Source organism: Balaenoptera musculus, chromosome 6 (assembly GCF_009873245.2).
Source record: "Balaenoptera musculus isolate JJ_BM4_2016_0621 chromosome 6, mBalMus1.pri.v3, whole genome shotgun sequence".
Classification (NCBI taxonomy): Eukaryota; Metazoa; Chordata; class Mammalia; order Artiodactyla; family Balaenopteridae; genus Balaenoptera; species Balaenoptera musculus.
In genome coordinates this window covers 34,614,558-34,631,073 of record NC_045790.1, presented here as the reverse complement: position 1 = coordinate 34,631,073, position 16,516 = coordinate 34,614,558, and the positions used below count along the sequence as shown (strand labels likewise).

The window sequence follows — 16,516 nt, the reverse complement described above, 5'->3', positions numbered from 1 at the left end:
CAGCCAGGACCTTCCCTGAGGACCATCAAGTTTCCTTGTTGAGAAAAGACTGTTGGAAGTATGGTCTCAGGCAGAAGCTGGGAGATTAGTCATGATACTACTGCAGTAATCATAGCAGCAGAGAGAGTGAGAAGTGGTCATGTTCTGAATTCATTTCATAAGGTAGAGACAACAGGATGGATTGGATGTGGATGGTTAGGAAAAAAATGTGAAGGATGACACCAGTGTTTTTGTTCAGAACAACTGGAAAGATGGAGTTGCTGTTAACTGATGTTGTGAATACTGTGACCGGAGCATGTATGTGTAATTAGATGATGGTTGCAAGCAGGGAATCAGGAGTTCACTGTTCTATAGAGGTGAATTTTGGACATTCAAGTATTTATGTTGATTAGACAATTTGGGCAGGTGAGACTGTCTATCACATCAAATCATGAACTCTATGGTGTAAGTCCTGTGTCTTTGTTGTGTTTACTATAGTACCTTGCATATAGTAAGTAAGCAAATATTTTAATTGAATATAAGACACTTCTCAAGGTTTTTTTTTTTTTAAGTTTTTTTCTTCCAGTTTTTTTTGGCCACGCCGAGCGGCTTGTGGGATCTTAGTTCCCTGACCAAGGATTGAACCTGGGCCCTCTGCAGTGCAAGTGCGGAGTTCTAACCACTGGACCGCCAGGGAATTCCCCTTTCTTCCAGTTTTGAGATATAATTGACATTCGGCACTGTATAAGTTTAAGGTGTACAGCATAATCAAGGTTCTTTTTATTGTGACCCTTCTGGGGTCCTCATCAGCTGAGTACCCCAGTAATCCTGTGGCAGTATTCCCTATTCCATAGCACTCATCATACGAATGTAATGATTTGTCTGCCTCCCCAGCCCCGACTTTGGATTCAAGTACTATTAAGGTATTATTATGCACCAGCTGCTATCCTAAGCCCTGGGGATATAACACACTATTGTATTACTCAGGCAAGAATGAGATACCTATGGATGAGAAACCTAACAAGCAGAGGCAGTAAACACAGGAAGAAGGGGGCAAAATTGAGATATATCGAGATTAGAACACAGTGACTGACTTCATGTTTGGGCTGAGCAAAAACATGGATTTATAGTTACAACAATTCCTGACATTGGGAATCAGATTTGTTGGGTGGAGGGTGAGTGTTCAGAAATTTTGAATTAATTTGCATTGCCTTTGGACAATAAGGCTTAACTCACTGCTTTTCATCACACGATGGACAACAGACTAAAACTCAGTTTATTCCTCTCCATCCTCTAAAAGCACTTGGGTATCGGGTTGGCTTCCTGGCTAAACTTCTTTTGAATACATAGCAAACCAGCCTTTTCTCTTATCATGCCTTCTTCAGGAACATGTCAGCTTCTTTTTAAAAAAAATTTATTTATTTATTTGGCTGTGCTGGATCTTAGTCGCGGCACATGGGATCTTCGTGGCAGCATGCGGGTTTCTTAGTTGTGGCATGCGGACTTCTTAGTTGCGGCATGCAAACTCTTACTTGCAGCATGCGGGATCTACTTCCCCGACCAGGGATTGAACCTGGGCCCCCTGCATTGGAAGCGCGGAGTCTTACCCACTGGACCACCAGGGAAGTCCCAGGAACATGTCAGCTTCTATCTCAGGGACTCAGACCCCCATCTACATGGTCTTCCTCTCTGCTTCTGTCCCTGCCTACCCTTGGCGGTGGGGGACAAGCCCCTCTCCATGTCCTACTGTGATCTTCATTCCAGGTGTCATTCATTCCATGCAGCTGTTAGGCAGTGGAAGTGGGATATAGGCAAGAGAGCTACAGCAGCCTCCTAGGTGAGTTCTCCAGAAAGATCTAACCAATAACCAACAGGGAGCAGAAAGGGGAGATTCTACCATTTGCTTTTGACGTTAGTCTTATTAGCTATATGCTGTTGGTATACACAGAGCACCTCCTCAAGGTTGGAAAACTGGCACTCCCCTCCAGACTGTGGGCATATATAGAAGTCATCAGTGAATTTTGCCTGTGGGATTCCTGGCCACTCCTTCTTGACAGTACTATCCTCATGTCCACATTGCTCCTCTGGGCCCAAGGACGCCACAATAGAAGTCAAGCCTGACCTTTACCTTCAGTGTACCTTAGACAGGGGCCTTCCTTCTCTGCTCCAGTTCCTTTATCCACAGTCCAGTGAGGGGGGGATTGTTGTGTGGAGTGCTACCCAGCTTAAGTGTGAGTTAAAACTCCTTCCCTAGATAAGAAGGACATTTACCTCCCTTATGCCTTCCCTGAACACACCACAGTAGAGAGGAGGAGCAGACAGACACCTCTCTGCTTAGAGATATAGAGTATATGTGGGTGGCACTCTGCCCACCTGTACATTAATGAAAATGACAGTAGCAGTCCTCTTCAAGGGATGCAGACGTTGAGGAGACTATAGAGTCTTTTGAATGCGCTGGGTCTTCTTGAGCAGACCAGTGTTTCCCTCCGAGGTGAGAGGTGAGAGTGAAGGTGGGTTCCCTGGTTGGATGGCACAAGCCACTCGAGGACTGTGCTGAGGGCAGCGGCAGGGGATGCCCAGGACTGAGGCAGGGTGGAGTTGCTGGGAGTGGGAGCGGTGCCAGAGCTTACTGTCTGGGGAATGGGGCCCATCCAAGAAGGCCAGGCCCACCTGCTTCTCAGTAGGCAGAAATTGGGCCTTTGGGTCCCCTCTTGTCTTCTCTGTCTTAGTTCGCCCCTTGGGACTTTTGGCTGGAGCCAGGCTCTTTGCTACATGTTCTTTTCTTGTGTTAGCCACTTTCTCACATGTGGAGGACATGGATTCCTCATGCCCTTTGCCTTTTGTTTTGGGGTTAATACAGTGTAGAAAAGATTTCATCTTATTTCTCAAGCCAGATTCTGGAAGGCTGGGCCTCTTGTGAGTATAGCCTGGCATCATCTGCCCCTACAAAACCTGACCTTGTAAAGTTTGGCCCTGCAATGGCTTACCTGGAATGAGTTGGCCCAGGAAAGGCTGGCGCTATGACGCCTGGGGCACCACAGGCTGGACATTCTCAGGAACCCTTGCTGGTTTGAGGATGACATTGAGCTTGGCTTGGCTGTCTTGCAGGTCATTCTTCTCAGAGTCTTTCCCCCCAGGGACTCCAGGAGGTAGCTCTGGGAGTTTAAGCTGAGGGCGATGCTGGGGACTGTGCTCACAGGGAGCATGAGGGTGAAAGCGACGTCTCCGTCGCCAGGGGCTGCAGGGTGTCCTGTTCAGAAGCATCCCTTCTGGCCTCTGGGCTTCAGCAGGGTGGCTCTTTTCTCTTGTGGAGGAGACTGCAAACCCGGCATCCTCTTCTCCGTGGTCCCCTGCCATTTTGGGTTTGCCTGGCTCCTCTCTCTTTTCTGCCAGTGTGGGGTCTTGGGCTGAGTCCTTGCTCTTGTCAGGGCTTTGGGGCTCCTCTAGGCTGGGGTTGTTCACACTGGCCTCCAGCTGAACACAGAGCACCTGGGTCTCTGTCGTGTCCCCACTGGGTTGTGAGATCTTGGAGGCCCAGTGGACAGAATCATGGGGTACTGCCCTGGAACTGGGTTGCTTCTGTTTCTGATGCACTGCCTTTAACTCAGTGGCCAGCTGTTGTTTGAGGTGGAGCCATTCTGGATCCAGGGCACGTGGCATATCTGGTGGGATGGGGAGTTCCTGGAGCAGTGTTTTTCCGTGGTTGTTTAGACTCCCAAGAGACTCCTGTGTCCATATGTTCTCTGGCATTGCTACAGTTTGTTCCCTGGACTCCCTTGCCTTTAGGGGAATTCCCAATCGTATCTCTAGGATCTTCTTTCTCAGATGGAAATTTAGTTTGGCCAAGATGGGTTTCCCGAGTGAGTAGGGCTTCGCAGGCTCTGTCTGGCTTTCTAGAGGCACCATCTTGATTATTCCTTCCATCTGCACTTCAGCCTGGAATTCACCTGCAATGTCTGCACAAGTCTCGTTGGCATCTTGAAAGCCTGGCCCAGGACTTAGACCCTGCTCTTCAGGTAAGGTCATCTGAGTCAGAGGTTCTACTGGAAATTCGACAGGCCAGGCACCATCTCTGTTTTCATAGCTTGGGAAGTTATTGCTGGGGCCATGGCCCTGGAGAGAGCCACGTAATAAAGAGCAGGCATCCCTGACAAGAAGGCCAGATACTTGTGCCGTAAAGTTGTCTCCAGTTTTTCAATGGCTCCCTCGGACAGGGCTTGGGGCAGCTTAGGATGTTCAGTGATAGCATCTGATGAGGCTTGCTGCTGCTGGTCAAGAGCCGTTGGCATCCAGGGTGTAATTTTCTGTTGTTTGTCTGGATCATTTGCTGCCTGTAGTTCTAGGGGCTTGCTTTCTGGGGTGCAGGTAAAGGGAGCCACTTCCAGGCCCCCAGGAATTCTGCACTCCCAGGAGCCACGTACGTAGACAGGAACCTTGCCCTGGTGAATCTGCCCACACTTGGAGTCGATGTGGCTCTGCAGTATTGCCTTGGCCTGGTCAAACAAGTGCGGCATAGGGACTGACACTGGGTCCTTGACGGCTGGGAGTGGGTTGCCAGCGCCAGTGCCCTCTAGAGCTGTAGGTTGGGGGACGTTCACATTGTCTAGGGCTGTGCTGCTCCAGGAGAGAGTCTGCTCGTCAGCAGGGGACAGGAGCAAATGGATGGACTGCTGGATCTTCTGGGGCAGGCCCCAGCGATGGTGAATCAACTGTCTCTGGAGGTGGAATTCCAGCAGCCTCCTGGCATGCTCTGGGAAGAAGAGTAGTTACCTTGTGAGGACTGAGATGGGCTGCCCTGGCCAGGAAGTTTTCACAGTCTCAGAAGACTGGGCTTTGTCACAGGGCTTATACTGCATGGGGCTCTGGGTGTGCTGATTTCTCTGGAAAACATCTGGCAAGCCCCACTGAAGCTGGAGCTGCTTCTGCAGCAGGTGCCACTCCAAGGCTTCACACTCATCCAGGGTCAGAAACGGGATATTGATCTGAGCTTGTTGGTGCTCAGGTGGAGCAATCCAATTTGGGGAAGAGGGAGAAGAGGGTGGAGCTGACTGGGGTGCAGTTTTAGGCATCAGAGGGAGGAAGGAGAGCTTCTTGAAGAGAAAAGGATCCTTCAACGGGGGCTTGGACATGTTCCCATTCATGGAGAGGCCTTGAGAACCCAAGAAAGTGTCAACCCGGGACTCACTGTGCAGAGAAGGGAGGCCACAGAATAGCTGGCTATATTTCGGCTGCACATGGCCCACTATGTGCAGTGAGTCGTTAGCCTGTTGCCCAGGCATTAGATAAAGGCCACTTAATTCTTTAAGGGCTGGAGAGGGCAAGGCTAGAGCCATATTGTCTGGGAGATGCTGGTAGTAGTGTCTTTGTTCTGGGTCCATAATGGACCATTTAGAAACCCAGAAGGCCTGGCTGGGCTGGCCGGCCATACATGAACCCCAGTTCTGGTATGAAACGGTCCCAAATTTCTCAATAGAGAACTGAGAAGTATCATTCTGGATGAAAGAAACTGGTTGGTTATGTACAGGGTGGTAAAATAATGGCGGATCTGGTATAAGCTGCCTCAGGGACTCTTCCACACATCTGGGGAGTCCCCACCTCTGGAAGTGCATCAGTCCTTTTACATGTACCTCAAGAAGGCTCTGGACTTCAGTGCTGAGGAATAACAGGTGGGCAGGGAGGACAGTGACCATACGTAAGGCCGTAGCATGTGTCAGGGTTGTGATTTCTCGGTTCAGGGTCAGCAGAGAGACCTGAGAATTCAAGGGCTGCTGGCCTTGGTTCCCATAGACAAGGTTGGGGTTGCTCTGCATCATGTCCTGCAGGTTCACTGAAACCTTAGGTTCCTCAAACCTTGAAGAAAATACAGTTTCTGGGCCTCTGGGCACCTCTGGTACTTGAAATCCCTGCCTTAGCTTGAGGTGTTCAGCCCAGTAATCACAGATGCTAGCTGCACCAGTTGACTGGGCAGATGACTGGGTTAAGGATTTCGCTGACACTGTGAGGGTTGCAGATGGAAGTGAAAGGTCTTTGGAGTGTGGGGAACGATGCTCCAGACTCTGCTCAGAAGACACTTTAGACGTGAACAAAATCTCTAGGTAAGAGGAGCCCTGCGACGGCCTCCTTGAAGTGGGGGAGATCAGGGTGTTCTCACCCACCACAACCTGCTGAATCTCCAGAGCCATGGCATCGCAGGTTTGGCAGCAGGAATCTGCACACAGGAGCTGCCGCACGCTCCCCTCCTGAGGAAGCCAGCCCTGGCTGGGAGGGAAACATGGCCACTGTTTGTTACTGATGGAGTGACATCTGCCTCTTTGCAAGTGTGTGGCCTGGAGATTGTGCCTGCCCTCCCCTGGTCCTGTAAACCCTGAGGCCTGCATCCACTGGGTGTTTACTCATGTACTTTTTTTTTTTTTTTTTTTCCTAGGGAAATGCCATTTGGCAAGTTATGGTGGGCTGGGCTGAGGGCCTGGGGCTTATTGGGCGAGGTCTCAGACAGCAGCTGGGAGCACAGGGCCTTGAGAGACTGGGAGGGGGGTGAGTTCCCTGCTGACCTGTGTTGAGAAGCTGAACTAGGAGAAGGAACCAGGTAGATGGGGGAGCCAATGGTTAGCTGATGGGGCAGCACCAGGAACATCACCAGGTAGAACCTGGAGTCATTCTCTTTTGGGGCTTAGGCCGCAGCCTGGTATTCAGTATTTCTAAACTGTAGAAAAGGAGATCCTTTTGGGAATTCTGTGTTCTGGGGATTAAAGGGTGTACACAACATCTCTTGAGAGTCCATCCCCATTCTCTAGAGATCTAGAGAAGAAGGGTATAATATATGACAAGCTCCTGTCTGAGGGCTGTCCCAGGAACTGGCCCCCCTGAAGACAGAACCAGAGGAGGTAATGTCAGCAGGGTCCAGGGGGCTGCCCTTGAAAGGGTGTAGCTGTAAAGAGAATATGAAAATGATGACAATTATTCACTTAATTATCCATCCTCCTGACTGTAAAACTTGTCTTGTGGCTGAGTGCAAACCCATGTAGAGTCTTTTCTGAACTATGCACTAGTGAAATTCTGAATTCCAGGGCCACTATGAGCCTAGCACAGAGCAGAACTAGGAAAGTCCTCTCTCCTGAAATATCTCATCCCCCTCTGCCCTGGCAACGCTCTCAACCAGTGCTCCAGGCTCCACTGTCTGGCTCCCTGTCAGCCACTATCCTTCTCCCCAGCCCTGCCCCAGGCCAAGCAGAGAAATGATCACAGGCCAGGCTGGGAGTTGGGAGACTGCAAAGAGCGAGAGATCACCTTCTTATGACAGAGAGCAGCTCCCACGGCTTCTCAGCTTCTTCCCGGGAAAGTCTCCTAGCTGAGAAACCAGGAGACAGTGTTACATGGAGCAGGAGTGGATCCAGGGACATCCTGTAGGAAGCTGAAGGCCTTTGAATGAGAGGAGACCGCAAACTCCAACAGTTAGTGCTGTAAGGCACGTCTGTGTACCGCTTAACCAGGTATGATGTGCTTTCCTGGACCTGCTCTCATTTGATCTTCACAACTACACTGTGAGTGAGGCAGGATCATCAGATGCCCATTTCATGGTAACAAGACTGAAAGATGAAGTGACTTCCACAGGGAAGTGGAAACTAGTAAACATAAAACTAGTAAATGACACAATTAAGGACTTCTTCCCTGCTTCCTCACTCTTCATTCCCAGGGGTAAGGTAGAGAATTTTGGAACATTCCCAGACTCTGATTTCCCACCCAAAACAGTTTTCTGGCAGATTTTGTCAGCTTGGAGAACTGAAGCCTTCAGTGGTTAGAGCACCTGGCTCCTGGCACCAGGGGTCATCGAGGGACAGGGTTCATGGGAATCTCGCCCACAGTGGAGGGGAGTCAGAGCAGAGACTGGGACTTTACCTCTTGATGCTGCATCTCCAGCCCTTTGTCTGACTTTTCGGTGACGCTTGAAGATCAAAGAGAGTGTGAAGCTGGGACACGATTTTCTTTTTCATGTCTAAAGTGAAACAAAGGAAATATACATTTCCCAGACCCTTTTTATATATCTGTCTGTATGTTATACACTCTCCTATATTGCCTTCCTGTACTCCACCCTTTCACCTGAATATTTCATTTTTCTATTTATTGTGTGCTTACTTCAGGGCTCTCCACATTCCATACCTCCCGTCCCCTTTCCCAGGACAATATTTTCAGGGGGTTTAGTGTGACACAGGAGGAATAATGGAAATGATTAAATGGTTAGTGGTTCTCAGCCAAGGACTTTGGCTTACTAAGTCCACCAATCAGAAAAATCCCCCATTTTGGGAGGTCAGAAGAGATCCAGTGAGGTAGATTCCATTTTATCTAGGACTCAACCCAAGTCAGATAGATAGATTCTTGATTTTTCAATTAGAATACACTGCAGGGATGGCCTGGCAAAGAATTATTTCTAGGCTCTGAGAAAGAGAATTACTATAAAGAGTAATTGAATGTATCTTATCTGAGGCTTGATTAGTTCAGCCATGGTCATAGTGTTTCCCTACCCGGCAGCAGCTCCTTTTAGGTTCCAGTGTTAATCCATGGTAACTCTTTTTCATTTGCCAGATAATTAGGATAATTCTGAAGATGGAGCCATAGGTATATAAGGGATACCCCTAATCCCACAGAACAGAAGTCAGGCTCAGCATGGTCTAAACCTCATTAGCATGAGGAAACCAACCATCCCTATATGTAGGCATTCAGGGTCCTGGTGCCTAATGACTCCCAATGCTATGCCTTGTGGCCTCTGCCTCACAGATGACAGAACCAGGCCACCAGACTGCATCACAAAGCCCTCCTGTTTCACAAGGCAGGTGTGGTGTCAAAGACCTTTACCTGTCTAGGGAAGCTCACTGGTGATTCACTCTGTAGATGAGGGTGTCTGGTTGTCTGTAAGGACTGAAGGTGCCGCTCACAGGCAGTGTCTATGCTCCCACTTTGTCTTCATTCTCCACACCCTCCACCAGCCTGACAGCTCGGCTCTTCCTTCGCAACAGTTGTCTGGTCACCCATTCCCTGAAAATTGAGGAAGAGTGGCTGGGACAGAGGAACCTCTATAAACTCCTCCACCTGTACTGGAAATATATGTGCAAAGCACACATGAGTTTAGGGACGGCAGAGTCTGGTATGGCTTGGGAATGGAGAACTTTGATGTTACAGGCAGTGGGTGATGGGAAACCAGAGGTGCATGAAGGGGACCATAGCTGATGTGGCAGGGAAAGGCCAAGGTGGGAACATCTTTAAATTTAAATATGTGGCGGAAGGGAAGCCTCTATTCTGTGTGGTGGGAAGAGAATGTAAACACTGCCTTCAATGGAGGCACATGAATCTGGTTCACTTCTGGAGGACTATCCAAAGTTTTGTGTTCCAAAGCACCTCTACCCATGTGACAGCCTTCCGCTTTCTCAGGAAGATGACTTCCTACAGAGATGAGTGGCCACTTCCATCTAAGGATCACATGTATCTACTCTGGATATATGCTGTTTACCTGAGGAGTTTGGTTTTTTTTTAACCTAGATTTTGCTAACTTTTAGGAATGACAGGTGTTTTCCAACCAGCCCCAGGATACATCACTCCTACACCTTGACTACTGATTTAGACATTATGTTACCTGCTTGGCTGTCTGTGGATATCGTGATATGACTCAAATATCTCAAAATTTCTGAATTTCCTTGAGAGTCTTTCCCTGGTAAAAGTGGTCTCCCAGCCAAAAAATTCTTGGCCTCAACATCTCTGAAGTTACTACTTGGTCCTTCCTCCAGCATCCAGTCCTCCACCCATCTGGCGTGGTGAGCCATCAATCTGTGCTCAGTCCTAAGCTGGGCAGTGTCAAGGGTACAAAGATATTTTAGTCATGTTGCCTTCCTACTTTCAAGACACTTCACTATCTGGTTTCCAAAAGAAGACTAATCCACACAAAGTAAGAGCCAGCAATGTAGAACAAATGGAATCATTTATTCAGTTGTGAGGCCCAGGTCACAAACATCCCATTCTTGAGGGGAAAAAGCATCCATGGATGGTCAGAGAAGGCTCCTGGGTAGAGTGACATTGGAGTGGAATGTTTAAGTGCAGGCTGTGGGTGAAAGGAGTGTGTGTAGGAGAGAAACTTACCAGCAGATGCATGGGCCATGGAGTTCATTTGGCAGTAAGAAATGCAATCTACCTCTAGCAGAGGTGCAGGTGGGTGGACTGGATTGGATTGAGGGGAAAGGTTGGAGGAGCAGGGATGAGGTCTTTTGACGGAGGCATTTATTTTATTTCAATAACTAAAAGTAATTGTTTTTTTTAAAGTAGGCACACATATGCATGGTACAAAATTCCAAAGGCAGAAGAAGGTATGTAGTATGTCTCTTTCTTACCCTTGTCTGCCCTTTTCCTTCCCTGTGTATCTTTCAGAATTGATTTGGCATAGGAGGCATAAATAAAGTGATATATTTTTCTTCACAAATGGAAACATATTACAGACACTTCTTATCCTGTTTTATTTAATAATATGAATATATCTTGTGTATATAATTTTCTTTGATGGCTGTACAGTCTTCTTTGATAGAGCTACAATACAATTTATCTTCAATGTCACATTCAGTTATTTAGTTATATGTAAATTTAGTTAATTACAGTTTTTTTGCTCTGAATAATAATGCTGACACGAACCTCATATATATGTCATTGTACACAAGTATGAATATATATGTAGGAGAAATTCCTAAGACTTGAACTGATGGATAAAGAGGTTTGAGTATTTTAAATGTTGATATTGCCTAATTGCCCCACCAGTTGTATGGATTTGTACCCTCACCAAAACTGCCTAAGGGTGCCTCTCTTCCCATACATGTCACATTTTTTATCCTTGTCAACCTGAGAAGTGATAAATGTATCTTGTATATTTACAAATTTATTTTAAGGTAGGCTAGGCACCTTTTTGTATGTTTATTATCTGTTCCTATTTTTGCCAATAGGTTATTGATCTTTACTTATTGATTTACAACTACTTTTTAATATTATGAAAATTAGCTCTTTGCATATGCATTGCAAATATTTTTTTAGTTGAAGTATAGTTGATTTACAGTGTGTCGTAGTTTCTGGTATACAGCAAAGTGATTCAATTTTACATATATATATTTTCAGATTCTTTTCTATTATAGTTTATTACAAGATATTGAATGTAGTTCCCTGTGCTATACAGTAGGACCTTGTTGTCTATTTTATATATAGTAGTTTGTATCTGCTAATCCCAAACTCCTAGTTTATTCCTGCCTCCCTTTTCCCCTTTGGTAACCACAAGTTTATTTTCTATGTCTGTGAGTCTGTTTCTGTTTTGTAAATACGTTCATTTGTATCATTTTTTTTTTAGATTTCACATATAAGTCAGGGGTCCCCAACCCCCAGCCTGTTAGGAACCAGGCTGCACAGAAGGAGGTGAGTGGCAGGCGAGTGAGCGAAGCTTCACTTGTCACGCCCCATCACTCCCCATCGCTCGCATTACCACCTGAACCCTCCCCCCCACCCCCACCCCCGGGCTGTGGAAACACTGTCTGCCACAAAACCGGTCCCTGGTGCCAAAAAGGCTGGGGGCTGCTGATATAAGTGATATCATATGGTATGTGTCATTCTCTGTCTGACATACTTCGTATGATAATGTCTAGGTGCAACCATGTTGCTGCAAATGGCATTATTTCACTCTTTTTTAATGGCTGAGTAATATTCCATTTTGTGTGTGTGTGTGTGTGTGTGTGTGTGTGTGTGCGTGTGTGCGTGTGTGTGTGTGTATACCACATCTTCTTTTCTTGTTTTTGAATTTTTGAATTTTATTTTATTTATTTTTTTATACAACAGGCTCTTATTAGTCATAAATTTTACACACATCAGTGTATACATGTCAATTACAATCACCCAATTCATCACACCACCACCCCCACCCCCCACAGCTTTCCCTGCTTGGTGTCCATACGTTTGTTCTCTACATCTGTGTCTCAATTTCTGCCCTGCAAACTGGTTCATCTGTACCATTTTTCTAGGTTCCACATATATGTGTTAATATACGATATTTGTTTTTCTCTTTCTGACTTACTTCACTCTGTATGACAGTCTCTAGATCCATCCACATCTCAACAAATGACCCAATTTCGTTCCTTTTTATGGCTGAGTAATATTCCATTGTATATATGTACCACATCTTCTTTATCCATTCGTCTGTCGATGGGCATTTAGGTTGCTTCCATGTCCTGGCTACTGTAAATAGTGCTGCAATGAACATTGGGGTGCATGTGTCTTTTTGAATTATGGGTTTCTCTGGGTATGTGCCCAGTAGTGGGATTGCTGGATCATATGGTAATTCTATTTTTAGTTTTTTAAGGAACCTCCATACTGTTTTCCATAGTGGCTATATCAATTTACATTCCCACCAACAGTGCAAGAGGGTTCCCTTTTCTCCACAACCTCTCCAGCATTTGTTGTTTGTAGATTTTCTGATGATGCCCATTCTAACTGGTGTGAGGTGATACCTCATTGTAGTTTTGATTTGCATTTCTCTAATAATTAGTGATGTTGAGCAGCTTTTCATGTGCTTCTTGGCCATCTGTGTGTCTTCTTTGGAGAAATGTCTATTTAGGTCTTCTGCCCAATTTTGGATTGGGTTTGTTTTTTTAATATTGAGCTGCATGAGCTGTTTATATATTTTGGAGATTAATCCTTTGTCTGTTGATTCGTTTGCAAATACTTTCTCCCATTCTGAGGGTTGTCTTTTCGTTTATGGTTTCCTTTGCTGTGCAAAAGCTTTGAAGTTTCATTAGGTCCCATTTGTTTATTTTTGTTTTTATTTCCATTACTCTAGGAGGTGGATCAAAAAAGATCTTGCTGTGATTTATGTCAAAGAGGGTTTTTCCTATGTTTTCCTCTAAGAGTTATATAGTGTCCAGTCTTACATTTAGGTCTCGAATCCATTTTGAGTTTATTTTTGTGTATGGTGTTAGGGAGTGTTCTAATTTCATTCTTCTACATGTAGCTGTCCAGTTTTCCCAGCACCACTTATTGAAGAGGCTGTCTTTTCTCCATTGTATATCCTTGCCTCCTTTGTCATAGATTAGTTGACCATAGGTGCGTGGGTTTATCTCTGGGTTTTCTATCTTGTTCCATTGATCTATGTTTCTGTTTTTGTGCCAGTATCATATTGTCTTGATTACTGTAGCTTTATAGTATAGTCTGAAGTCAGGGAGTCTGATTCCTCCAGCTCTGTTTTTTTCTGTCAGGACTGCTTTGGCTATTTGGGGTCTTTTGTGTCTCCATACAAATTTTAAGATTTTTTGTTTTAGTTCCGTAAAAAATGCCATTGGTAATTTGATAGGGATTGCATTGAATCTGTAGATTGCTTTGGGTAGTATAGTCATTTTCACAGTATTGATTCTTCCAATCCAAGAACGTGGTATATCTCTCCATCTGTTGGTATCATCTTTAATTTCTTTCATCAGTGTCTTATAATTTTCTGCATACAGGTCTTTTGTCTCCCTAGGTAGGTTTATTCCTAGGTATTTTATTCGTTTTGTTGCAGTGGTAAATGGGAGTGTTTCCTTAATTTCTCTTTCAGATTTTTCATCATTAGTGTATAAGAATGCAAGAGATTTCTGTGCATTAATTTTGTATCCTGCAACTTTACCAAATTCACTGATTAGCTCTAGTAGTTTTCTGGTGGCATCTTGAGGATTCTCTATGTATGGTATCATGTCATCTGCAAACAGTGACAGTTTTACTTCTTCTTTTCCAATTTGTATTCCTTTTATTTCTTTTTCTTCTCTGATTGCCATGGCTAGGACTTCTAAAACTTGAATACGAGTGGTGAGAGTGGACATCCTTGTCTTGTTCCTCATCTTGGAGGAAATGCTTTCAGTTTTTCACCATTGAGAATGATGTTTGCTGTGGGTTTGTCGTATATGGCCTTTATTACGTTGAGGTAGGTTCCCTCTATGCCCACTTTCTGGAGAGTTTTTATCATAAATAGGTGTTGAAATTTGTCAAAAGCTTTTCCTGCATCTATTGAGATGATCATATTGTTTTTATTCTTCAATTTGTTAATATGGTGTATCACATTGATTGATTTGCATATATTGAAGAATCCTTGCATCCTTGGGATAAATCCCACTTGATCATGGTGTATGATCCTTTTAATGTGTTGTTGGATTCTGTTTGCTAGTATTTTGTTGAGTATTTTTGCATCTATTTTCATCAGTGATATTGGTCTGTAATTTTCTTTTTTTGTAGTACCTTTGTCTGGTTTTGGTATCAGGGTGATGGTGGCCTCATAGAATGAGTTTGGGAGTGTTCCTTCCTCCGCAATCTTTTGGAAGAGTTTGAGAAGGATGGGTGTTAGCTCTTTTCTAAATGTTTGATAGAATTCACCTGTGAAGCCATCTGGTCCTGGACTTTTGTTTGTTGGAAGATTTTTAATCACAGTTTCAATTTCATTACTTGTGATTGGTCTGTTCATATTTTCTATTTCTTCCTGGTTCAGTCTTGGAAGGTTATACCTTTCTAAGAATTTGTCCATTTCCTCCAGGTTGTCCATTTTATTGGCATAGAGTTGCTTGTAGTAGTCTCTTAGGATGCTTTGTATTTCTGCGGTGTTTGTTGTAACTTCTCCTTTTTCATTTCTAATTTTATTGATTTGAGTCCTCTCCTCTTTTCTTGATGAGTCTGGCTAATGGTTTATCAATTTTGTTTATCTTCTCAAAGAACCAGCTTTTAGTTTTATTGTCTTTGCTATTGTTTTCTTTGTTTCTATTTCATTTATTTCTGCTCTGCTCTTTATGATTTCTTTCCTTCTGCTAACTTTGGGTTTTGTTTGTTCTTCCTTCTCTAGTTCCTTCAGGTGTAAGTTTAGATTGTTTATTTGAGATTTTTCTTGTTTCTTGAGGTAGGCTTGTATAGCTATAAACTTCCCTCTTAGAACTGCTTTTGCTGCATCCCATAGGTTTTGGATCGTTGTGTTTTCATTGTCATTTGTCTCTAGGTATTTTTTGATTTCCTCTGATTTCTTCAGTGATCTCTTGGTTATTTAGTAACGTATTGTTTAGCCTCCATGTGTTTGTGTTTTTTACGTTTTTTTCCCTGTAATTGATTTCTAATCTCATAGCATTGTGGTCAGAAAAGATGCTTGATATGATTTGAATTTTCTTAAATTTACTGAGGCTTGATTTGTGACCCAAGATGTGATCTATCCTGGAGAATGTTCCGTGCACACTTGAGAAGAACGTGTAATCTGCTGTTTCTGGATGGAATGTCCTATAAATATCAATTAAATCTATGTGCTATTGTGTCATTTAAAGCTTCTGTTTCCTTATTTATTTTCATTTTGGATGATCTGTCCATTGGCATAAGTGAGGTGTTAAAGTCCCCCACTACTATTGTGTTACTGTCAATTTCCTCTTTTATAGCTGTTAGCAGTTGCCTTATGTATTGAGGTGCTCCTATGTTGGGTGCATATATATTTATAATTGTTATAGCTTCTTCTTGGATTGATCCCTTGATCATTATGTAGTGTCCTTCTTTGTCTCTTGTAACATTCTTTATTTTAAAGTCTATTTTATGTGATATGAGTATTGCTACTCCAGCTTTCTTTTGATTTCCATTTGCATGGAATATCTTTTTCCATCCCCTCACTTTCAGTCTGAATGTGTCCCTAGGTCTGAAGTGGGTCTCTTGTAGACAGCATATATATGGTCTTGTTTTGTATCCATTCAGTGAGCCTGTGTCTTTTGGTTGGAGCATTTAATCCATTCACGTTTAAGGTAAGTATCGATATGTATGTTCCTATTACCATTTTTTAATAGTTTTGGGTTTTTTTTGTAGGTCCTTTTCTTCTCTTGTGTTTCCCACTTAGAGAAGTTCCTTTAGCGTTTGTTGTAGAGCTGGTTTGGTGGTGCTGAGTTCTCTTAGCTTTTGCTTGTCTGTAAGGCTTTTGATTTCTCCATCGAATCTGAATGAGATCCTTGCTGGGTAGAGTAATCTTTGTTGTAGGTTCTTCCCTTTCATCACTTTAAGTATATCATGCCACTCCCTTCTGGCTTGCAGAGTTTCTGCTGAGAAATCAGCTGTTAACCCTATGGGAGTTCCCTTGTATGTTATTTGCCGTTTTTCCCTTGCTGCTTTCAATAATTTTTCTTTGTCTTTAATTTTTGCCAATTTGATTACTGTGTGTCTCGGCGTGCTTCTCCTTGGGTTTATCCTGTATGGGACTCTCTGCTCTTCCTGGACTTGGGTGGCTATTTCCTTTCCCATGTTAGGGAAGTTTTCGACTGTAATCTCTTCAATATTTTCTCAGGTCCTTTCTCTCTCTCTTCTCCTTCTGGGACCCCTATAATGCGAATGTTGTTGCATTTAATGTTGTCCCAGAAGTCTCTTAGGCTGTCTTCATTTCTTTTCATTCTGTTTTCTTTATTCTGTTCCACAGCAGTGAATTCCACATTCTGTCTTCCAGGTCACGTATCCGTTCTTCTGTCTCAGTTATTCTGCTATTGATTCCTTCTAGTGT

General features: G+C 44.2%; 1 protein-coding gene across 1 annotated transcript; it reads right to left on the bottom strand.

Annotated features, from left to right (window-relative positions):
• Nucleotides 1–2,412: 2,412 nt before the first annotated feature.
• FAM205A (family with sequence similarity 205 member A) lies at nt 2,413–8,642 on the bottom strand. The gene is given in 5 exon segments (XM_036854133.1): nt 2,413–4,040; nt 4,043–6,237; nt 7,267–7,327; nt 7,876–7,921; nt 8,499–8,642. Coding segments are annotated over 5 exon segments (4,074 nt in total).
• Nucleotides 8,643–16,516: the final 7,874 nt, after the last annotated feature.